Source organism: Protomyctophum bolini (genome assembly GCF_963924005.1).
Source record: "Protomyctophum bolini genome assembly, chromosome: 13".
Taxonomy (NCBI): Eukaryota; Metazoa; Chordata; class Actinopteri; order Myctophiformes; family Myctophidae; genus Protomyctophum; species Protomyctophum bolini.
Genome location: NC_137874.1, coordinates 382,787 through 408,424, shown reverse-complemented (window position 1 = coordinate 408,424; position 25,638 = coordinate 382,787). Strand labels below are relative to the sequence as shown.

Here is a 25,638-nt window from a genome sequence, read left to right as displayed (position 1 = left end):
CAGTCTTTTGAATCATTTTCATTTAGTTTTACTCACATTTTTGTCACCTGGAATGTATTAGTGTCTAGTTTTAGTGGACGTAAATGTCATAAGATTTTATCTTAAATGTGTTTTGGCGGGCCTTGATGCCGTCGTAATGGCTGATTTTACACTTGCTGGATCTACAAGCTCACAACGCATCACAGCGTGACGCATTGTGAGCTTGTAGATCGGCTATTTTCAGCATGCAACCAAATGACTTTGGTTGACATTTTAGTCTAGTTTGTATTTGTTGACAAAATAGTTTTAGTCATGGTGGTATATATTGTCAATGAACATTTTTCGTATTAGTCGACGAAAACAACACTGCCCTGGACCTCGCTTTGAGAATCACTAGGCGTACGGGCCGACGGCATGGAACAAACTCCCACTATACCTTCTACAGGCAACCTCTGTATAGACATTTTTAAAGCACAGCTCAAGCTTCTACACTCTTGCTTTTAGTTGATCTTTTAAATTATTTTTTTGTTATTCATGTCCTCTCTGTATTGCATTACTGCTATTATTTTAATGTTTTATGCCTTGCTTTTTTTCTCCATTACTCTGTATTGTTACAATAATGATTTTGTGTTTATCACACATGCATACATGAATTATGAAAGGGAAAGATTAAGGAATCGGAATTGTTCAAATTGAGCAGTCTTTTAAAACCTACTTTATAGACTGTTGCAAGTGCGTTTTGATCTGTTCCTTCCACTGTTCTGTGCTCTCTTCCCCATTTCAACTCTTCCTTTAAATAAAAGCTTAAAAGTTGAGAGCTCACCACAAAGAAGAATTTAAAGATGAATCGGTAGATTGATAGTGTCGCTTGGCAAGATCTGATCTTTCCGGGAAGCCATCCTGCCATGCACTATATCGTCACAGTTCAGGCAGCAAGCTTGATTTTGTGATTTAATTTCCTACTTTATCATACAAGAATGTCGCACAAAAGCTGTGAAAATCAGCTGTTTTCACTATTACAAATCTTACAACTTACAAGGAATCGACCAACATCAACGATATATTAAAAATGGTGTAAATTACATGTGATGTACACATACAAAAATATAGATATGTTGTTGTTTTTGTTACGGTGTTCAGATACAGTGTTCAGATAGCAATCATTTCTATAGTGTTTGTTCAGTAACAGAGGTTACTCTCCAGCTCTTTGGTAAACAAGAGGGATACCAATTTCATCCAATCAATTTCTTTCTTTCGTCACTTCTAATTCCACTTGTTTATCCTCTATGACAGTGGCGTGCCTACAATAAGGCGTGGCCAGGCGGACGTTTGGCCAAGTCCATTTGAAAACACGACACAAAAAAGAGAGGACCAACACCAGACCTGAGAACTATTAGTGGACAGCGGATTGGCCGAGCGCAACCCTCAATCACCTGTTGGAATGAAAATGCATGCCTTTCAGCCTTTGTAGCCTATACTTGTCTGGCAGGTATATCTCTTTGAAAACCTTTAGTGTTTCCGATTGTGCAGCGGGGTAGGACGACATCTTGCCTGCCCAAGATGTAAATCCTGGAAACGCTACTGCTCTATGAGTTCAGTGCATGCGTGCGTGCGTGCAATGGCGTCAACTCTGGGAGTGCTTGAGGGCTAAAGCACCCACTGACACAATTGTAAGCCAAATAGCACCCACTGACTGAAGGCTGAAGCTCCCCTGCCCCTGGTCAGTTTGTCACGTAGGCACACACCTTTACGGTGTTCACAGAACAGGTATTCAAATGCAAATAAGGTGGCTTTGTTCCAGTGACCTCACGGTTCATTCACACTCCTGCAGAAACACTACACTGACACGGTCAGTGGAGAGGCTGCTGTCTGTGTACCGTGGGCCCGTCTGTAAAGAGCCATGAGCCGGGAGGGAGGGGAGGGGCAGCAACACCGCCGGGTAATCTCCACAATGACAACAGAGCCATATCAAAATATCCCAAAACAATGTCCGGGGAACAGAACTGTTCCTTTTCCTCAGACTACTTTAATTAAAAGGTAAGATGCAGTGGCTGTAATTGGGTCAAGGATCTTGCTCTTGTATACAATGGTGTACGAGATTGGTAATACATTGGTCAAATCATGACATCGTTAGACCATCTGGTGGAAATAAATAAATAAATCTGCGTCGTCGTCCCACGCAATTCTAGCCTATACCTAAAGGTAAAATCCACCGGCCGCTTATGGCTGAAACAATTTAAATCTTTACTGTTGATCATTGACCATGCTGAAATGTTGAAAGAAGATGCTGAAACAATTGAATGTGTTTGTTGTGAACTGAAAGCACACCACTGTGTTTATTAGCAAACTGTAAATAAAGTACCAAAATAACTCCCCCCCCCCCCCCCCCCAGCAGTGGTGGGGGGTGGGCGCCCACTGTCCTTATAGAACTGTAAATCAGTGGTGTGAAGTAACTAAGTAAATGTAGTAATTTGCTTAAGTAGGCTACTGAAGCCTACTTAATGTACAATTTTGAGGTATTTTTCTTGAGTAATTCCAATATCCGATCTTACTTCTACTCCACTACATCTCAGAAGTAAACATTGTACTTTTACTCCACTACATTTATTTGAAAACTTTAGTTACAATATAGTTAATCTGTAGATTTTGATTATTATTACAAAACATACATTAAACACTTCAGCCCCATTTGAAAATAGGTGATCTACAAGCTCACAATGTCGCGAAAAATATCTTTATACATTTGAAAACTTGAAATGGGACATTCTGAGTATTTTTACTTTTGGTACATTTTGATGCCATAAATCCTCAAGTACAATACTCAAGTATATTTTGAGTTTTACTTCTATATTGCAGTATTGATACTTTTACTTAGGTAAAAACTTTGAGTACTTTTTCCACCACTGAGCATAATATAGGCACAGTATGTTCATTAATCATTGTGGACTTTGCAGGAAGGTCAAAGTCCTCCATACTAATCCATTCTTCTGTCACCAATAAGCAGTTTGCCTGTTCAAACAGTCTGTCGTAAGTTTTATCAGCTGATGTCCAAACACTGCACACACACACACACACACACACACACAGTTGCACTGTTGTTGTGATGCCATGCAGTCTATGTCTGATATGACACATGATTTTTGGGGGTTTGACTATTTAACCTACCCAAATGAAAAAATGCAGATACAAAATATATTTGTCAATATACAAAGACATTACTGACATTTAATAATTGTACTGTCAAAATATTTTAAATATAGCAGACCTAGACTATCCATAAGATTGTTGATCGGCATTTATGCTATTTTTTGGAGAGAGAAAAAAGTTAAAAAATATGAACCTTTAATAACAATTCAACATTGTTATTACAAACTAATGTGATTGGCCCATCATTATGTACCATAATATGTATGGCGTGCTACCATCATCATCATCATCATTCTTCAGTCAGGCTCTCAGTTTTGCCACAATAACCATGCCATTAGCAGTCTGTCTCTAGAGCAAATTCGTTCTCAAAGTGGGGTCCGGGGACCCCCAGGGGTCCTGGGAGGAGGAGTGTGTGTGCGTGCGTGTGTGTGTGTGTGTGTGTGTGTGTGTGTGTGTGTGTGTGTGTGTGTGTGTGTGTGTGTGCGTGTGTGCGTGTGTGCGCGCGCGCGTGCGTATATGCTGTATAGGTTTAGATGAAACAGTGAAAACGGTGATGAAAATAGACATATTCTTGCACATTCTCTCTCTGGTTGTAGGCTATTTACTTATTTACGTGTGGAATGTAACGGTGAAAATCGACCACCAATAAATTAGCCCCGGTCGGACCCCCGCGTTGAGAAAAGAGAACCACTGCTCCTCCAGTCCACACCTAAATTCCTATAGTCTACAGCCCCTGAGCTCCGTCAGAACTTTAACAATGTCACTAGCTTACAGAAAAAATACAATTAGGCCTACATACAAGGACAAATAAATAAAGAGACTGAGCTGATCGACAATGGCAGCTTTATAGCCAGCGCTCTTATGTCGGCATTCGGCAAGCGACAGTCAGATTACATTCTAGGCTGCGTATGCAACACGGCACTTACTGATAGCGCGAGAGAGCCAGAGAGAGAGTCTATTTATTGCTTTGATTATCAAATCAAAGCAATAAATAATGAAAGATAACAAATTTGTCACCTCTTTGATGGGGCAGTACTGTGCCACGGGGGACCATTGTCGCCTCCGGTAGAAGTAACTCAGGGCGATGAAGAGAGCCGAGCCGAAGGCAGCCACCACGGCGGTGAGAGCGACGCTGATGTGCCGGAGGAGAAGCATGTGTGAGCGGCTTGCTGGAGCCCGAACGCCCGCTGCCTGGCTGGCTGGCTGGCTGGAGAGTGCTGCTGTTGTGTTACACGCAAGCCTGTGACTTATACACTTCTGTGACTGTCTTGAAGTCACTGACTTCAGCGCAGTGTTGCCAGATTGTGTGACAGTGTGGGGGAAACTATAGAAACCAGGTCTGTGCAAAAAAACAAATTAAGCCCAAAAACAACTATTAAGCGATATAAACCTTATAGCCTAAAAGCATAGGCTATTGCATCAACTATTTGCAGATCTACCAAAATCTGATCTATAGGTGTCCACTTGTAAATCTGCTATATTACATGTGAGCTTGTAAATCTACCATATAAAAAAAAGGAAAAAATATATAATGAGAAAAAGCTGCCAGAAAATCTATTAATATAAATCTGTAAATTAACTATCTTAAAGCTGACAAAATAATGATGCAGAGTAGGCCTAGACACATCTTTTTTGATATTATCACAATTTAATATATTATGTTTGGCGTCCATGCCAATGTTTGCCAAAAGCCAAATTGTCCAACACTGTACATCGACATAATGTCCGCACATGTCTTCAACATTCTGCAGTGTTGGGTTATGGTTGAGAGTCAGTCTTTTGCTGCCCTCTTGTGGCCTCAATGCCTCACTGCTGTTTCACTCTGGTTAGTATTCAGGTATGAGCAACAAACTAACAAAAATAAACATCTTACCTCCAGTCAGATGGTGCAAAACTGCTGCAGCACGCCTACTCAAAATACTAGAAAACATATCACACCCATTCTGGCCACACTGGCTCCCTGCGAGCTACATTATTTATTTTAAGATCTTATGTCTTGATTACTTTAAAGCCATATGGTCAGTCCAGTTACAACAGACTTGCTGGAAACCCATAAGCCTGTGCGCAACCTCAGATCCTCGGATAGCCCTCCCGATCCTCCCTCAACTCGCCTTGTCACTCGAGGGGACCGGGCCATTGTGGCTCGGAGTCGGTCACCTTTGCTCTGGGCACTCCCTGCCCTTAATTGGCTCTTAAACCCAAACCACACCAAAGGGTCTGGTCGGGACAAAACTGTTTTTAAGGTAAACCACACCAATGCAACTCATTAAGTTGCAAGGAGTTGCATTGGTTTGGTTTACCTTAAAAACAGTTTTGTCCCAACCCTTTTAAAAACACATTTGTATATAGGCCTATGTCAAGTGTTTTACCTACTATTATGTTTAAATTGTTGTTGATTGTTACCTTTTCATGTTTTATTTTTTTTATATGTGTTGTTTCAACGTTTTGTTGTTGTTTTTGATGATTGCTGTTTATAACCTTTTACAGAAATGTTATAAACACATAAGCACTTCATTGTAACTATATGTTTGGAAATGTGCTATTATGAATAAAAGTCATTCATTCATAACAGTCCAATAAATACATACGTACACTCAATAAACATGGTATCTTTAAGGACCCCGTCAGCTCACGTTCATAAAATGTTGAAATATATTATTATTATTAGTAGTAGTAGTAGTAGTAGTAGTAGTAGTATTAATCATAATAATAATTATAATAGTAATAATAATAATAATAATAATACTATTTGTACTTAATGCAGGGCCAATTCTAGGGCAACATCACTACCTCAAATGGATCCAAGGTCCAAGGTCAAACTCGAGACAAAGGCTTTAAAAAATGTAACGCGTTGTGAGCTGGAGAAAACAATAATGTGGAGAGTGGTTACTGGTTATTTTCATAACACGATCGTGTCGTTCCATCCTCTTGTTCTGATATCAGCCCCATTGTAGAACTCAATACAGTCTTCTTCGGGATAAAAAATAGTGTCCTTGGTCATCATGGAGAAGCAGGAACATTCAATGTATTATATAATACCTTTGCAAGGATGGCTTTTTGTTACCAGGGCTCTGTTTTTGTCCCCTTATCCCTTAAACCCTTAAACTACTTTGCCTTTTTAATATTTTGAAAATACATTTTGAATAGTTCAACCAGCCGATCTACATCGACACGTTGTGAGTTTGTAGATAGGCTATTTAAACTATTCAAAAATGTATTTCAAAATAGTAAAAAAGAAAAAAGGCAAAGTAGTTTAAATCTCTTGTTTATTGAACCAGCTCAGCCCTATGTGTACTTTTTGTCCTTTGGTGAATAGTGAAAGTAGCTGATCAACGGGCTCACAACGCATATAGCGTCCGCACCCAAAATTGGTATCTTTTATGTAGATGAGTGATAGTCGCTATTTCTGAAATGATGGAAGAAGAAAAAAAAACATCAAACAAACAATAATCATTGTTGAACCTAAATGTTGGTTGAAATGGACATGGAAGAGAGGAGGTAAAAGTCGTGTTCAGTCGTGTTCCATCCACCCACATGCAGATTTGTTAGTCGAAACCAGCCACATTCTGGTTTAAACCAAAGATCTGCTGGTTACTACAATAGATTTTTGGAATAAATAACCTACTGTATACCCAAACTATAGTGAAAATAGCAGATTTACAACCTCACATGCAAGGTTGCGAGCTTGTGGGTCTTCTATTTGTACGAATTCTTAATTATATATTTTTTCTTTATGGAAACTATTTGATCTTAAGAAAATGGCCACAATTGTTTATAAATTGACAAACTGATTGATTTTTCTTTTCATCTTTGGAAATATATGTCACAGTCCGATTGAAAAAGGAGCACTCGGTTTCTTCGACAGAGGTGCGCCGCCTGAAGATGACTTGAGCCACGAGAGGCAAGCTAGGCGAGCAAGCTAAAGCGAGCAAGTCACCCTGTCAGTCGACCCAGGCCGTCTGAGTTATGTACCGATAAAGACAGAATTGTAAATCATCGTCCTTCCTGTCTCTGTACCGCGCGGGAGGTGAACTTGAAGGAAACTAAAACTGAAAGATATGTGTGGGGTTATGAAGACCAATAGGCCTACACACCATTAGTGTTACATTTTCCAAAGATTGTCAAGCTTTTCTTTTCCAAAAGAGCAGATCTACAAACTCATACTCACAGCGCATCACATTGTAGATAAACTTTGTTTTTTGTTTTTTAATAGTCAAAGTATGACAGAGGAGGGTATGTACAAAAGTTTTATTATGAAAATATACTTTAAGTACCAAAGTAAAAGTAAGTATATAGTCAATTGACGTTTTGTATTAATACAATCTGTAACGTACGAAAAAACTAAAGCTGTCAAATGCTGTAAGTAGAAGTAACAAAAATGGACAGTAAAGTAAAAGTATCTCAAAACGGTAGGCCTACTGTGATTGTATAGGCAATACGAGTGCAGAGTGACATGGAATATATGAATGGTCTTTCTTAACTCAAAATGTAACTAATATCTAATATGTAGTGGAGTGGATAAAAAATAATGAAAATGGATATAGGCTACTCAAGCTTTTCCAGCAGATCTACAAGCTCACAACGCATCACATTGTAGATCAGATTTTAGTCAAAGCATGATGTAGTGAGTAGTGAGGTTGAGGTTAAATATTTCGAAAACTGCAAATTATTTCAATGTCCTCAGTAAGGTGGGTTTTTTTAATTGTGAATTGAGTTTCTCAGTGGAAGTATGAACGAAGGGTCCAAAGTTTTATCACTTGTGTTTTAAAAGTTTAATATCTAAAGAAAAAATGACAAAAGTAAAAGTTCAGGCCTGTGTGTCCAGAGTAAGCTGATCTTTATTCTATTTTTAATTGTGAATTGAGTTTCCAGGTGAAAGTATGAAGAAGTTGTGATGTACCAAAATCCTCCATTGACTTCCATTATACATTTAAAGTAAAATATTTCTAAAACTACAAAATATTTCAAATATTCATGCGAGTCCACAGTAGGTTGAACATGTCAAAGTTTGAATAGAGTTTCTAAGTGAAAGTGTGTAGAAGTAGTTAGGTGCCACCGTGCCGAGGTTTTGATCTTAAATCGTCTTTCTTAACTCAAAATGTAACTACCGTAATATCTAACATGTAGTGGAGTGGATAAAAAGTAATGAAAATTGATATACTCACGCTTTTCCAGCAGATCTACAAGCTCAAAACGCATCACGTTGTAAATCAGCTTTTAGTCAAAGCATGATGTAACTAGACCTGTAGGTGCCCATCGGCCACGGGCCTACTTGAGAACGATGCAACTTGGGAACCTAATAATACCCGTTGTCAACTTGTCATAGCACCCATTTTGGGTTAAAATGGTCGCGCCACCGAGTGGCGCGCTACGAGCTTGTAGGTCTGCTATTTTTGAAAAATCGAAGAACGACTGACATAGAAACATAGCTTTTTCAGAAAACTGTCAGGATGTAGAAGACATTTTTAGAATCTGATCTCAGGTCAAAAAGGGATAACTGTCTGTGTCCCACATGGAGATCTGCTGTTTTTCAACAGCTCTATTCTAACATAATGCTAACACCAAAAGGGGTTCCCGCCCAAAATGGGTTTTTAAGACCGATCCATATACCATCCAATATAAAATATACACTCAATATTTCTGAAGAAAATGCAGGATGTTACTTCGTTGACCCACTGGCATCCTACAGCTGCCAGGCTTCCATCAAGGACCCCTGGGTACCCTTTGGGTTCCGCAAGGACCCCTGGGTACCCTTTGGGTCCCTCAAGGACCCCTGGGTACCCTTTGGGTCCCTCGAGGACCCCTGCGTACCCTTTGGGAATACGTGAAATGGGTCTTATCTCAGCAAAGCAGAGGTGTTAATGTGAGCAGGGTTTGTAGTGGCTTTAGACTCCTATTTCAATGTTTTCACTTTCAAAAAGGCATGAATTCATTATTATTTGCACAACAATAGCCTGTTTGTGCCTCGATCTGATCTTATACAGTGAGTTATATATATATGCATTCCTGTGACGCAGCATGTAGCCTATACTGCATGTATTATTGATATCTTTGTCTTATTTCCCACCCTTCCAATTCATCTCTTTTAGTTTCTCATTGTTGCTTTCTGTGTTGTTGCTGTAGAATTAGAATTACTTGCAGGTAAAACCAGCACGGCTATAGCTATAGGGAGGCACCCTGCTATGGCAATGCAACTTGATTTGTATAATAATTAATTGCATTTTTATCGCATTTTCTATGCACTACATGCCTACTCAAAGCGCTTCTCCATAATGGGCCTTCTCCATAATGGGCCTTACACACAATTTACAATTTAGGCATTTAGCAGACGCTCTTAATTAAGCAAGAACAAAAAAGCATGGGAATACATCACATAAAAACATTTATCATGAAACATGCGTAAGCTAAGAAAGTAACAGTGGAATATCTATAATGAAACTATACATATAAGCTATACATCTATACTACTATGCTATACATATGTACTATGACGTGCTATGACTACATACAATGCACTTATGCTGTCTACATAACATGCTATAAGTCTGTATCAAATGCTATCTAAGTCTACAGAATTGCTATCTAAGGGGGTGGGGTAAGTGCTATGGGCCATGATGGAGTCTGAAAAGGTGGGTTTTCAGACTACGGCGGAAGATTGGGAGTGATGCTGCAGTTCTGACTGCAATGGGAAGTGCATTCCACAGTTTTGGAGCCAGAAGGGAGAAGAGTTTGGGACGTGTGGAGTGTTGTCCCGGCGTTTTTAGTGAGGGTACTTCCAGCTTCCCTGCGTTGGCTGATCTGAGTGAGCGGGAGGGTTTGTAGGGTTCGATCATACTTGCAAGATATGGGGGAGCCATACCTTTGGTTGCTTTGAATGCCAGCATCAGAGTTTTGTATTCTGTGCGGGCAGCGACCGGGAGCCAGTGGAGGGAGCGGAGCAGGGGGGAGACATGTGAGAATTTTGGCTGGTTGAAGACCAAGCGAGCTGCAGCATTTTGGATCAGCTGGAGAGGCTTAAGTGCACATGCTGGTAGGCCAGTAAGGAGGGAGTTACAATAGTCAAGTTTTGACAAGACTGTTGTCTGGATTAGGAGCTGGGCTGATTCCTGGGTGAGGAACGGTCTAATTCGTCGTATGTTATAGAGTGTGAACCTACAGGATCGAGTGACAGCTGTGATGTGAGTTTTGAACGGGCACCACTCCAGTGTGTGTGTGTGTGTGTGTGTGTGTGTGTGCGCGCGCGTGCGTTTCCATTTGGCCTGACGCCAGCAGCATCACGCTCGACTGGGCTAAAACAAAACAAGGAAAAGCGAGCGGAGCGCGCTGGTGCAGCACTCAACTGTCACTCTCAATATCGCCCAACCATGAGACCTCTCCTAAAACGCACGCACACACACACACACACACACACACACACACACACACACACACACACACACACACACACACACACATACACGCGCACACGCACGCACACACACTTGGAGAGAGAGCACCTTTCCTTGCCTAATTAGAATTGTAAATACAGTAAATGTGCACAACAATTAAACAAAGAGGCAGAAATTGAAAGAAAAGAAATAAAACAGACCCGGCTGACTCTGAAGTGAAGTCGACTACTAACTACTAACTGTAGCGGACCTGATCGAGGGCTCGAACGCTTAGAGGGGAGCACGAGAGAAGCCCTCCGGTTGATGGAGGGCTCCAACGCTTATAGAGGGGAGCACAAGAGAAGCCCTCCGGTTGATGGAGGGCTCCAACGCTTATAGAGGGGAGCACGAGAGAAGCCCTCCGGTTGATGGAGGGCTCCAACGCTTATAGAGGGGAGCACGAGAGAAGCCCTCCGGGTTGATGGAGGGCTCGAACGCTTATAGAGGGGAGCACGAGAGAAGCCCTCCGGTTGCTCCTTTACACCTGACAGGGGGGAGTTTCCCTGGTTGGACGTAGCGTAGCGCGTGGAAGGAACACGTTATTCCAACCAGTTCCTTTCCCCTCCAGGCGCCCTGGCTGGCCAGGGGGAGGTAGTTCTAATTCTAATAGAAGAGTTACGACATTGAGGGGGGCAGAAAATTGTGCACTCGAGCGCTGTTCATGCAGCCTGAACTGGGACAAGCTGTCCAATGCATTTCTGCCTATACTTCCGGTCCAGGCCTTGTCCCAGTTGGTTGACCCCACCCTCAATAGAAGTCTATGTAGGAGAGATTCCACCATTGGACTGAAGCCCCATGAAGTGAACACAGTTTGCGTAACTCTGTCTATATCTAAGGCTCTGCAGGCCAAGCCTTATATTATGGACTTTTTAGAACAAATTTTGTTCCGCAAAAACTTTCAGGCCAAGTCAACGGCAAATGACGCCCATGTCTTTGTGTTATGTCATCATCATACATGGTGATTATAGTTTTAATTTTTTATCCCCATATATGGGCACCCGGGGTGAAAAAGCTGCTGGTGAGAGAGCGGCGCGTGTACAGACTGGTTGGTGGGATTCACCGCTGGCCATTCTAAATGGTAAATGGTGCATTTATATAGCGCCTTTATCCAAGGCGCTTTACAAAGATTGTGCATTACATTCACCCATTCACACACACACACTGATATCGGCAGGAAACCATGCAAGGCACCAACCAGCACATCAGGAGCAATCAGGGGTTCAGAGTCTTGCTCAAGGACACTTCGACACCAACTCTGGGGGAGGAGTCCACAGGGTTCGAACCGGCAACATTGCGGTTACCATCCGGCGACTCTACCGCTGAGCCACCGCCGCCCCCTAGTGGCCACTCTACCCCTGAGCCACCGCCGCCCAGAAACGCGGTCGGAGGCGGTGCTCGGTGGAAGCGCAGGACGGACAGCCTCTCGTTGCCCGCCCTCCTGGACAGACAGGAGACGCCGGCGAGGCCGGCCTCCGCCAGCAGAGAGACGATCTCCGCGGGGTCGTTCTCCGCCTCGGCCACCAGGTAGAACCGTCCCCGGTCGGACAGCAGCCGAGGCACCGCGGGGAGGAACCTGTCCGTCACCTCTCGGCCCCGCCGGCCGCCGGCCCACGCCGCCTCCGCGCCCTCGCCACGGCCCACCTCCTCCGAGGGCGTGGGGACGTAGGGCGGGTTGAACAGCAGGACGTCCACGGCTCCGGCCATCCGCGGCAGGAGGCCCTCGGCCAGGTCGGTGACCACGGGCTCCAGGGAAACGCCGTTGCGGCGGGCGGTCTCCCGCGTGCAGCGCGCGGCCGCGGGGTTCACGTCGGTGCACACGTACGTGCACGCCGAGGGTCCCAGCACCGACGCCAGGAAGGCGGACACCACGCCCGAGCCGCTGCCCACCTCCACGCACACGGACGGCCGCAGCCGCCGCAGGGCGACCGCGTCTCGCTCCAGGGCGTCGATCAGGAGGAAGGAGTCCTCCGCGGGCTCGTAGACCTCCCGGAACTCTCCGCGCCCGGCGTGGGAGTAGACGGGTGTGGGGTAACGACGTGACATTAGCTCGCTACACGACGGTCTGACTGACTGACTATGGCTGTCTCGTTTTGCTAACAGTACGTTTCATAGACGCGTCGTATTATGTGGTCATCGCTGTCGTTAAATATATTGACGACATGCGAGCAACGATATTAACACCATATCCGTCAGTTCCTCCTCCTCCTCCTCCACTGAGCTGGGTTCATGTCAGCGCGCAGGTATAATGCTGGGGGTCGAATGCGCAAATCGCCGTAGTTAAGCAACGGTTTCTGACATCAGTCTAACGTTTGTGACATCCACCATCCACCATGTCTGGTCGCTTTTACTCTGAAACCCACGACCCGGAAACAATCCACTAAAAAAAGGTTACTTTACATTGCTAGCTTACATTGCTATCGTTTTAATTTATACGATACAGTATATGATCCAAAAAGCGTTCGTATTTTGCGGGAGAGACGGATGAGGAGCAGAAATGAAGCGCCAGTATATCGATCCGTTCAAAAACCACGGAGAGCGCCCTGGATTCTTTCCGCCGCGCTAACAGCTAAATCAACGGTATAAGATCATTTTAGTGCAGAGCGTAGCATACGGTAGCCGAAAGGCGAACTGACAAATAAAAAATATATAGAATATTCTTATCTCGCCCGGTATCATTGAGGACGTCCTATGCGTCGATTGGGACCCCTAGGGACGTGTGGCGACGTTCTATGTACGGAATCGGTTAACATAATATGTGGATGTACTCAAGAAAGACGCAAGGGCGCAAAGCACCAACGAACTGGTCAGACGTACAGAGAACCGAGATGACTAGAAGAGACAACTCAAATCTTTGCTTCTGGGGGGGTCCCTGGAGCAACATATTTTCAGATGGGGGGTCCTGCACAGCCACATACAGATAATTCTGGGGGTCCTTGACGTGTAAAAAAGGTTGACCACCACTCACTGACATAGAAACACACATAGGTTAGGATTTTGAAGACATTTGTAGAATCCTCCTCAGGTCTAAATGGTTTAACCCATTCTGTACGGGAACCCCTTTTGGTGTTTTAACTAAGCGTTATGTTATACCTTGGCTATTGAAAAATAGATTTACAAGCTCATAGCGCGGCACCGAGTGGCGCGCTACGAGCTTGTAGATCTGCTAAAAAAAAATCATTGTGAAAATGCGGCACAAATCTTTGAATATATATTCTTTCAGAATATATTTCTTTTATTTCAGCTCACAAACTCCTGGAGGGCAATTATAGACTATATACCGAATCTCAAAAAAAGTTGTTATTACCCGACTCCGGAAATCATGACTTGTGTAGTTAATCTTTGACTTTTGGAAAGCACAAGCTATAGAAAGTACAGTAGCTATAAAAAGAAAATTGAAAATGAATAGAATGAATGAAAATGTACTTGAGTAAAAGTACAAAAGTATCGGCATCAAAATGTAGTACTTAATAAAATGTACTCGTATTACAGAATGTCCCATTTCACAAGTTCAAAATGTGTACAAAATCGATTGAAAATAGCAGATCTACAAGCTCACAATGCGTCGCACTGTGAGCTTGTAGATCGGCTATTTTCAAATGGCCGAAATGTATAGTGTTGAAGTGGTTAATCTATGTTTTCTAATCCACATTAATCCTCCAGTTTTTTCAAATAATTGTAAAAGTACAAATGTTATGCTTTAGCTATTGAAAAATAGCAGATCTACAAGCTCATAGCGCGCCACCGAGTGGCGCGCTACGAGCTTGTAGGTCTGCTATTTTTTTTGACATTTTTAGAATCTGATCTCAGGTCAGAATGGGTTAATCAGACCAGTGTGTGTGTCCAGTGGAAACCTCGTATGAATCTGATCTCAGGTCAGAATGGAAAACTGTCAGGATGTAGAAGACATTTTTTTTAGAATCTGAATGGATTAAGGCTATAGAGCCAGATCTCTGGGTCATTGTTCTGCAGCCAGACGGTATACAACTGGCATGATGTTGAAAACCCAGAACACACACAGTGAGAAAAGAGGAAAGCATGGCTTCCCATTTCTGATGAATTCAAGGGTTTACTTAAGAACGAGAAGGAGCGAAGAAAACAGGAAGAGACTGCATGGGTCCGTCCGACCGCAACACAGTTGTAGTAGTTTAGTTAAACAGCACATCTTGTCACAGACACAGAACACATTGCTAAGGGGGGGGGGGGGGGGGGGTACACTGACACGTGACTCTTTTTGATATACAGAGACAGTCATAGTGGCAAGGAGAGGAGAAAAACTGATTATATTTTTTTATTTTCGACAAGGCTGTCACGACTATGGTCGTGTGTGGTTATGATTAATTATGAGTGTTATGATTTATGAGTGTTATTTTGGATTATAAATATATATATATGTTTATTGCTAATAGTATATGTATATTTATATGGTGGTATATTGTTATAGTATATGTATATGTATGTGGATTATCTTAGGCCTAGATGTCTTCTAATATATATATATATATCTATATCTGTGCAGCAGTTGTTATGAACCTGTATTAGACTAACTCTCCTCCCATGCAGAGTATACTAATGGGTCTTCAGACAGACTGATTGTCATCAGCTGTGTGTCTGGGGTAACCCTGTTGGCCATGACCATGGAGGTCTGATCAACCTCCCTGATTGGCTGACGGTCACGTGAGCGAGCTAGCGGCCGCGGCTCTCTCACTACATAGCCCATTCATGCCCAGCCCAGCGCTGGGGAAACACTTCTAAGGTCTTTCCCCCATCCGTCGTACTACTGTCGCCAACTGTTTTCGTTTTGTTCTTTAATTTGTGAAGTTGAACCTTTGTTTGTTTAGATAAGTTTTCCCTTCGGAAAGGAATAACTTTAGTTTCGTTTTGTGATCCGGTTTGTATTAATTTGAAGTTGAAGAGCCATTTATTTTGTACTATTGTTAAATTATTATATTTATTCACTATACTACTGAATAAATACTTGCATTAAGGCCTTGGTTTCCGTTTCTCCTACCTATCTTACATTACCTTTTACCCCTAGACATATGGTTTTGTAACATATTTGGGAGCCCGTCCGTTTCAAAAAACAAATTAAGGATTCAGTTGTTCAGTTGGTTATGTTTTTTGTTTTGCTAGTATTGCTTTTGGTGGTAGACGGATTGGGGAGTATTAATGGTGAGTATGTTGCTCGCACCAGTTTGAGTAACAGATTTTGTTGCGGTGGTATGGCCTCTGATGACCAGGGTGCTAGTACGGATGTCCTGTCGCTTGAGGAGCTACAACAGTGCTCATATTGGGAATTGTACAGTATTGCCAAACAATTTAACGTTCCTTTACCGCACGGTACCAAAAAGAAAGAGGCGATTTTCGCAGCTGTCTCACGGCAGTTGCTTTCACAGGGAGTCATTACGATGCTGTCAGATGAGAGTGAGGGGGGAGACGTATCACTCATTGTCGCAGAACCGAGTTCCAGTGGGGCCAACCAGTCTGACACTACGGGTGTGTTAGAGCAGGGCGAGGATCCCGCGGGGGACCCGTCTGCTCAGGCCCCACATGATTACCCACGGGGCACTGGGGGGAGTCCTCAGGACATAGGGGGGGTTCTGCGCCTCCGGGAGCTTGAGCTGGAAATAGCACTAACAACGCTGAAGAGCGAGGAGTGCAAACTACAGCGTCAGAGACATGAGCTCGACATGGCACGCCTGCGAGGCCAGACCTACCCCGACGAGGCGTCCGCAGGGGCGCCCGCCTCCCAGCAGCAACACGGGTCATCCCCAGGTTCCAGAGGAGTGGCAGCGTTCGACATAAGCAAACAAATCGCATTGGTACCTGCGTTCAAGGAGGGTGAGTTGGATAACTACTTTTGTGCTTTTGAACGAATTGCTGGTGCTGTTAAGTGGCCCAGGGAATTCTGGAGTTTGCTACTCCAATGTAAGTTGACAGGTAGAGCACAGGATATCTGTAGCGCACTCACGGTGGATGAGAGCCTATGTTATGATGTCGTAAAGGCGGCTATCCTTAGCGGTTTCGAAATGGTGCCTGAACATTATAGGCAAAAATATAGGGCCGCTCAAAAATCCTCTACTCAAACGTTTGTGGAATTTGGCCGTGAAAAAGCCACATTGTTTAGGAAATGGTGCAACGCGAGCAACGTACACACTTTTGAGCAGCTTACTGAGCTGATAGTGATGGAAGATTTCAAATCATGTATCCCAGATCGTATTGTTGTCTATCTTGAGGAACAAAAGATTAACTCAATTGCTAAAGCCTCTGTGAGGGCCGATGAATATGATCTGACGCACCGGTCGGGTGTTTCTCCGGTGCGTAGCGGGGAGGGTCTGTTTAACATGCAGAAAAAACAGCACAAATTGTCACAGCCGAAAAGTCCACCGAGGGGCGCAAGTTCAGCGCCTGACAATCGTGCTTGCTTTTACTGTCATGAAATGGGCCATTTGGTTTCTCGTTGCCCTAAAGTACAACATAAGCAGCAGAAAGAGAATGGAAATGGAAATGTGTATTCAAAAAAACCAAAGGGTGTGGGGTTTGTGCATACTATTCCTCGGTCTGCTTCCGAGACAGCTATGGCTGTCCGGGCGGAGGTAGAGGAGTGTTTTGATCCCTTTATTTTGCATGGCTCAGTCTCTCTGTCTGATAAGGAAAATGAGCGCGTTCCTATCACCATTTTGCGTGATACAGGCGCCTCACAGTCCCTTATTTTACAGAGTGTACTGCCATTTGCGGAGAATACCTTTTGTGGTTCCGATGCATTGGTTTTGGGCGTGGAAATTATATCCTCTCGCGCTCCATTGCATATGATCCACCTACGCTCTCCACTTGTTTCTGGTCTTGTGCAGATCGGGTTGCGTGAAAGTTTACCCATTGAAGGTGTGGGGATGATTCTTGGCAACGACATAGCTGGGGAAAAAGTGTTTGCGTCGCTAGAAGTGGTTGAAAAGCCTGTGGCTAACGTAGCTATGCCTGTGCTGGGAGCCCCACCCACTGTGTTTCCGGGTTGTGCTGTGACTCGCGCACAATCGAAAAAGTTTGATGACGAGGCTACGTTGTGTGACACTTTCTTGTGTGCCGAGCGACCAGTGGGTGATGCCCCACAGACACCGCGTAAGCGGGCTAGGAAAAGCTTGCTGGCTACTAAACGTGATTTTGGGTTTGATATCGATAGGGAAACATTTGCGCATGCGCAGAAGCACGATCGCTCTCTCTCTGTGTGCTGGGAGGCAGTTACCAAAGTGGGTGATGCTGCTGTGCCGAGTGCATATAGTGTAGAGGATGGCCTCCTTGTGCGTAAATGGTTTCCAGCGGCTATCGGTGACTTGAAATGGAATGTGGTGCGTCAGGTTGTGGTACCTCAGGGTTTCCGTTCCCAGATTCTCAGTCTGGCTCACGACAACATTTCTGGCCACCTGGGCATTCGTAAAACTTATGACCGCATCCTACGCTATTTTTTCTGGCCGGGTTTGAATGCGTCTGTTACTGACTTCTGCCGCACTTGTCATGTGTGTCAGATGACGGGGAAGCCAAACCAGACTATTCCGCCCGCGCCGTTGAAACCGATCCCTGCTGTGGGTGAACCATTTGAGCACATCATGATTGACTGTGTCGGTCCATTACCGACCACAAAATCTGGTCACAAATACCTTCTTACTGTAATGTGTAGTGCAACGCGCTACCCAGAAGCGTTCCCATTACGCACACTAAAAGTGAGACCAGTTATTAAAGCGCTTTCTAGCTTTTTCTCTACTTTTGGTTTTTGCCGGTATCTTCAAAGTGACCAGGGCTCAAATTTCATGTCAAAATTATTTGCTCAAGTTGCTTCCACCCTTGGCATAGAACACAGACACTCTAGCGCTTATCATCCTGAGTCCCAGGGCGCGCTTGAGCGGTTTCACCAGACGTTGAAAGCGATGATGAAGAAATACTGTCACGAAACTGGTAAAGCCTGGGACGAGGGTTTGCCTTATCTTATGCTGGCAGTAAGAGAGAGCGTACAGGAGTCGCTGGGGTTTAGCCCAGCGGAGCTGGTGTTTGGCCATACGGTGCGCGGGCCGTTGCGTGCGTTTCGAGAGGGCTTATTAGCCAACGCAAACTCGCCGGTGACTAATGTATTGGATTTTGTTGCGGGGTTTCGCGAGCGATTGCACAAGGCCAGACAGATGGCTAGCAGCTTTCTGAGTAAAGCTCAAGGTAAAATGAAGGCATGGTTTGACAGGAAGGCTGTGCATAGAGTGTTTGCTGTGGGTCAGAGGGTGTTGGTGCTGCTCCCACTGCAAAGCTCAGCCTTCCAGGCCAAATTCAGTGGTCCTTATGTGATTGACAAAAAAATAAGTGAAACGGATTATGTGATTTTGACGCCCGATCGTCGCAAAAAGACAAGGGTTTGTCATGTGAATATGCTCAAGCCGTATCTGGCTCGCACCGAGTCAGATACTCCTGTTATTCCCGCAGTTGTCGCCTCACTTTCTGCAGCAGCGCCGTCACTTTATTCCCCTGAGAGTGATGGGCTGCGTGTAAAAGGTTCGTCTGGGTCACGTCTACAGAACTCTGAAATATTGAATGATTTACCGGGGTATTTAAAACATTTGGGTCCCCAGGCGCAAGCAGACATTATTGATTTGATGGAAAATAATGTGAATCTGTTTTCAGATAACCCATCATGCACATCAGCCCTTTCTCATGATGTAATTGTACAGAAGGATTGCCCTCCTATTAAGCAACATGCCTATCGGGTTAATCCAACCAAGCGTGCTTTACTACGAAAAGAGGTTGACTACTTGTTAGAGAACGGGCTGGCTGTTCATAGCAGCAGTGCGTGGTCTAGTCCCTGCTTGCTGGTGCCTAAGGCTGACGGGAGCCAGCGGTTTTGTACAGATTTTCGTAAGGTTAACAATATAACGCAGGCTGACAGTTATCCGCTCCCGAGGATGTTGGATTGCGTGGATCGGGTGGGGTCTGCTAAATTTGTAACTAAATTGGATTTGCTAAAGGGTTATTGGCAAGTGGCTTTGACACCCCGTGCATCAGAGATCAGTGCATTCGTGACACCAGACGGTTTATACCAATATACAGTGATGCCATTTGGCTTAAGAAATGCACCAGCGACATTTCAAAGATTAATGAATAATGTACTAAGAGGCGTGGACAATTCAGAGACTTATTTGGACGATGTTGTGGCATATAATGATACTTGGCTTGAGCATATACACACTTTGAGACAGATTTTTCAGCGGTTAGGAGAGGCTAACCTGACATTAAATTTGTCAAAATGTGAATTTGGTTGTGCGACCGTAACGTATCTTGGGAAGCAGGTTGGTCAGGGCCAGGTACGTGCTATTAATGCAAAAATCCAGGCTATTCTAGAATATCCTGTGCCAAGGACTAGGCGTGAGCTCCGCCGGTTTTTGGGCATGGCAGGTTACTACCGGGGGTTTTGCAAAAATGTTGCTGCCGTCACTGCGCCGCTGACTACGCTGACTAGCGTCAAAAGAGTATTTATCTGGTCGCCTGCCTGTCAGTTAGCGTTCGAATCCTGCAAGGCTCTCCTCTGCAGCACTCCAGTCCTGGCTGCGCCCGACTTCACCAAACCGTTCAAGCTGGAGGTGGATGCCAGCGCCTGTGGGGCCGGTGCTGTCCTGCTCCAGGAGGATCTTCAGGATATCGATCATCCCATCTGTTACTATTCAAATAAATTTAATTCAGCGCAGGGTAACTATAGTACCGTTGAGAAGGAAGCTCTCGCCCTGTTACTTGCATTACAATTTTTCGAGGTATATGTTGGCTCAAGCCCGTTGCCTATTGTTGTCTATACTGACCATAATCCCCTTGTGTTCCTAAGGCAAATGCAAAATTCAAATCAAAGACTGATGAGATGGTCCTTGATGCTACAGGACTTTGAAGTGGAAATTCGCCACAAGAAGGGGACGGACAATGTCCTTGCGGATGCCCTTTCCCGGGTTTAAGGTGCTCTCTTCTTTGAGAAGAAGTTATTTGGGGATATAACTTCTTTTCGGGAAGGGGGGTGTCACGACTATGGTCGTGTGTGGTTATGATTAATTATGAGTGTTATGATTGATGAGTGTTATTTTGGATTATAAATATATATATATGTTTATTGCTAATAGTATATGTATATTTATATGGTGGTATATTGTTATAGTATATGTATATGTATGTGGATTATCTTAGGCCTAGATGTCTTCTAATATATATATATATAGTTGTTATGTTGTTATGAACCTGTATTAGACTAACTCTCCTCCCATGCAGAGTATACTAATGGGTCTTCAGACAGACTGATTGTCATCAGCTGTGTGTCTGGGGTAACCCTGTTGGCCATGACCATGGAGGTCTGATCAACCTCCCTGATTGGCTGACGGTCACGTGAGCGAGCTAGCGGCCGCGGCTCTCTCACTACATAGCCCATTCATGCCCAGCCCAGCGCTGGGGAAACACTTCTAAGGTCTTTCCCCCATCCGTCGTACTACTGTCGCCAACTGTTTTCGTTTTGTTCTTTAATTTGTGAAGTTGAACCTTTGTTTGTTTAGATAAGTTTTCCCTTCGGAAAGGAATAACTTTAGTTTCGTTTTGTGATCCGGTTTGTATTAATTTGAAGTTGAAGAGCCATTTATTTTGTACTATTGTTAAATTATTATATTTATTCACTATACTACTGAATAAATACTTGCATTAAGGCCTTGGTTTCCGTTTCTCCTACCTATCTTACATTACCTTTTACCCCTAGACATATGGTTTTGTAACAAAGGCGTATACTCTTCACATACTAGAGCATGTCTAAAATAAATGTCAGAGCTGAAATGGACGTTTAAATATGAAAGAAATGCTTAAACATGTAGCTAGATGTAATGTTAGAGACCACAGAAGACATGTAAATATGAAAGAAATGCTTAAACATAGCTATAGGTGTAATGTGAAGAGACCACAGAAGTGAACCTTTAATTTCAAGCCTGTTTTTCCTCAACTCGCTGTTTCTCTGCAAGACATTACTCAATTTACAATTTACAATTTAGGCATTTAGCAGACGCTCTTAATCCAGAGTGACTTACATTAAGCAAGAACAAAAAAGCATGGGAATACATCACATAAAAAGCATTTATCATGAAACATGCGTAAGCTAAGAAAGTAACAGTGGAATATCTATATAATGAAACTATACATATAAACTATACATACCGTGTATACTATAATATGCTACAGTATACATATGTACTATGACGTGCTATGACTACATACAATGCAATTATAGTGCCGTCTACATAACATGCTATAAGTCTGTATCAAATGCTATCTAAGTCTACAGAATGCTATCTAAGGGGGGTAGGGTAAGTGCTATGGGCCATGATGGAGTCTGAAAAGGTGGGTTTTCAGACTACGAGAAAAAAAACGAGAAATGACTTTTAGCCTCTGTCAGAAACAGTGACATACAGTATGCTCTCTGCGCAGAGAGAGCACTTTTCTAGTTGTGGCCTGCCAGATGTGCGACGCGTATAGAGAGAGATAGAGACGCAAACAACGTGTGCATGCGTGTCAGTCTTCTCACAGACTCGCACACGAACACACACACACACACACACACACCCACGCACACACACACACACACACACACACACACACACACACACACACACACACACACACACACACAAACACACACATAGTTTGTTATGACATTGAAACGTGCGTGTGCGTGTCAGTCCATTTCATCACGTGTGTTTTCCTGTGTTTCCTCCAACAGATTCCTCTCCTCTGTCGTTGGATCCAAACACAGCGTACAGAAACCTCCTCCTGTCAAAGAACAACAGGAAGGTGACTCGGACAGATGAAGACCAACCTTATGCAGATCACCCGAAGAGGTTCACCGGTTACTTTAATGTGTTGAGTAAAGAATGCATATCTGACCTGTTTTACTTTGAAGTGGAATGGAGTGGAGGGATGGTTGGTATAGCACTCTGCCAGGATGACGTCAGCAGAACGGCATGCTTTTCATACAGTCCTCAGTCATGGTTGTTACATTACTTTGATAGTAATAAACGCTACGTGTTCTATCACAACAGCATTGTGACTGATGTGTCAGGACCGGTTCCGTCCACAAGGGGGAGCCACAGGATGGGGGTGTACATAGACACCCCAGCAGGTGTTCTGTGTTTCTATGATGTGTGTGGAAACACAATGAGTCTCCTTCACACAGAGAGGACGACCTTCACACAACCTCTGTATGCAGGGTTATATGTTAATTATAGATCTGCAGCAGAGGTCTGTGAGATCTGGTGAACATGTTGAACCTCTATACTAACAGCTGAGCGGGGTTCTCCAGGGCTCTGTCTGTACTTGGAGCTGTCTAGGAAAACGTTTAATTTCCTTTGTTTTTAAAGCAGGTTTAGTTTAGATTCTGTGAAAATGTGTTTTCTTTTTAATTAGTTTAAGTTTTTATTGTCGGCCTAATGTATTGGTGTCACTCAGGGATGAGATTCAAAAAGCTAAATCAAATAAAATAAAATATCAGAACAGCCTCGTTTGACTTTTCTTTCCTGTGTTTAATGTTGAAACATAAATATTTACATAAAGTATATATAGTTGAAGGTACAGTATTGTGTAAACATAAAGTAATCTCCAGCCAGGTATAAATATTCTTCAGGCCCACACAGATTCAAAATGTTGTTGAGCTCATTTAAAAAGTGAACTCTAACATTTCCCAAATTAGGAGCATACACATTAATAAATACCATAGTAAAAAGTTCATACTTGGCCCTGACAACTATTAATCTGCCCTTTACAATTTCCTCAAATTCCTTCTACCGGAATGTTACACCTCTCCCGCTTAGCGGAGAGTGGGGTGTGGTAGAGGACATCTCCCTGAACGCGTGCATATGTCACAACAGTTATTGCCTCGCGGAGGCCTCTTTTGTCCAGTGTCCACTTTATAAAGTCCATACACTCCAGTGAATAGCATTTATCCATTTAGATAACCTTTTTACGTTATTTAATTACTTATGTCTACACAGAAACATAATGTGTGTCTTATAGCATCATTTAAATGCTTAATTTGTAGTTTTAATGTGCAAATTAATCTGTTTTTTCAATACTCTAGGGTACTCTTATTTTGAAGCGAGAGAGGGGGAGAGAGAGACAGAGAGAGAGAGGGAGAGGGTGTGGGAGAGAGATAGAGAGAGAGAGAGACAGAGAGAGGGGAGAGAGAGATAGAGAGGGGGGGAAACAGAGAGAGAGAGAGAGACATATATAGAGACAGAGATAGAGAGGGAGGGGAGAGAGCGAGAGCGAGAGAGAGAGAGAGAGAGAGAGAGAGAGAGAGAGCGACAGAGATACAGAGAGAGACAGAGAGAAACATAGATAGAGAGACAGAGAGAGAGAGAGACAGAGAGAGAGACAGAGAGAGAGAGAGAGACAGAGAGAGACAGAGAGAGACAGAGATAGAGAGACAGAGAGAGAGAGAGAGAGACTTTTTTGACTTTTTATAAAACCTTTTATTTACAAACTAAAAAAAGCAACAATCGCTTGTTTTCAATCAAACATTCATGTCGTTGACCAAGGGCATTTTACCAAAAAACATAAAATAACATCAACTGAACAGCATCGTTATTCATTGAACACCATTTTTGCACTAAACTAATGCAGAGGGTTCATCCAGTGACGTGCTGCTGCCCCTGAACTCCCCCTGTACACCGAGTCCTCCTCCACACCCAGCCCGTCTCTGGGCACAACACAACACAACAGTACAGTACAAGGTCATTTTCATTTTCAGTGTCCTTCATAGACCGTTTTCCGCTGCACAGTTCTGGGAAGCAACCCACACGGCAAGATGATATCAGCCCCAGCAGATCAGCTACTGCTCCTGCATCCAGCAAGCTTTGACCAGCTATATCCACCAGTTCCACCATGACCACTGTCACACAGGCTGTGACGAAGGCCCATCCTGGCCCTTCCAACCAGTGGCCCGTCTGAGAATCAGAGCCTACACGTAGCAGGCTCCAGCCGCTCCACCATTGTCCAGTCAACCAAAGCCAACAAAGCACACAAGTGGCCGGCTGTATCATTGTCCAGTAAATCTTCATGTCCATTAAAGACAAAACCAAGTGCATTAAAGACAAAACCAAGTGCAAAAGAGGACCCAGCGCACAGAAAGGAACCCAGCGGCACCACCACCATCACGCTATCCTTTTCAAGGCTTTTTCAATTTCCAATTCCGCATCAACCCTCAGCACCAATTTCCTCATTCTGAAAATCTCTTGCTTGTTAAAGCATACTCCTTTTGTTAACTTCATGTTTTGCCTGGCAGCCATCACAAAACTCTTCACATCTGGGAAGTACTTTTCAACTCGGATCAGTCTCATGTTTTTTGTTTTCAGCAAAAAATGTTTCATTTCTGACACCCCATAAACATTTTTCTTTTTTTTTTTCACATATTTCACCATCGCTCACCCAACCACAAGTACTATCTTCTGAATTGATTTTTCTTTTCTGCCCCACCACCTTTACCCCTTCCTCCTCAGCCCCCATCTCCATGTCTGCTACTGTAGCCCCTTCCTCCTCCACTTGACTGACAGGAGGACTACTGTCCTCTTGGGAGCTTGTGTCAGGCTCAGCCACAGGTTCAGCATTAACCACTTCTCCTTCACCTCCACTGTTTTCACACTGATTATTCTCTTTTCCCCCTTCATCTCCACCCATTTGCTCAGTGCCCTCCCCATCCTTATTGACATTCTCTGCCAACACCTTGGGTTCAACACTTCCTCCTTCATCCTCACCCACAGTACCATCCCCATTAACGTTTCCCATCTCCTTTTCAACATTTTTCCCCCAGGGGTTTCTCCCCCGCCCCCCCCTGGTAGCATTGCTTGCCCCCTCACCAGGGTCAACAACCCTCTCTGGACAGGACCTTAATAGGTGCCCTTCCACCCCACAGCCAAAACACTTCATGTTCTCGGTTGTAGCAAAGAGAGTGTATTCAAAATTGTCCACTTTGATCTTAAAGCCTGTAATCAGCTCTTTGCTACTGTTTCTCAAAATCATGAACAGCAATCTCCTGTGAGAAACAACATGT

General features: G+C 43.7%; 2 protein-coding genes across 2 annotated transcripts in view; both read right to left on the bottom strand.

Annotated features, from left to right (window-relative positions):
* The window catches only part of arl10 (ADP-ribosylation factor-like 10), a 41,439-nt gene extending 37,115 nt beyond the window's left edge, over positions 1 to 4,324 (bottom strand). The window contains exon 1 of the mRNA XM_080779902.1: positions 4,144 to 4,324. Within this exon, the coding sequence (XP_080636028.1) occupies positions 4,144 to 4,281 (138 nt within the window). The 5' untranslated portion in view covers positions 4,282 to 4,324. The remainder of the gene's footprint in view (positions 1 to 4,143) is intronic.
* A 6,425-nt stretch (positions 4,325 to 10,749) lies between these two features.
* LOC308326541 (methyltransferase N6AMT1-like) lies at positions 10,750 to 12,596 on the bottom strand (the record flags this gene model as incomplete). The annotated part of the gene is made up of 2 exons (XM_080779473.1): positions 10,750 to 10,833; positions 11,871 to 12,596. The coding sequence occupies 2 exons, from the start codon at positions 12,594 to 12,596 to the stop codon at positions 10,750 to 10,752; spliced, it is 810 nt and encodes a 269-aa protein (XP_080635599.1).
* Positions 12,597 to 25,638: the final 13,042 nt, after the last annotated feature.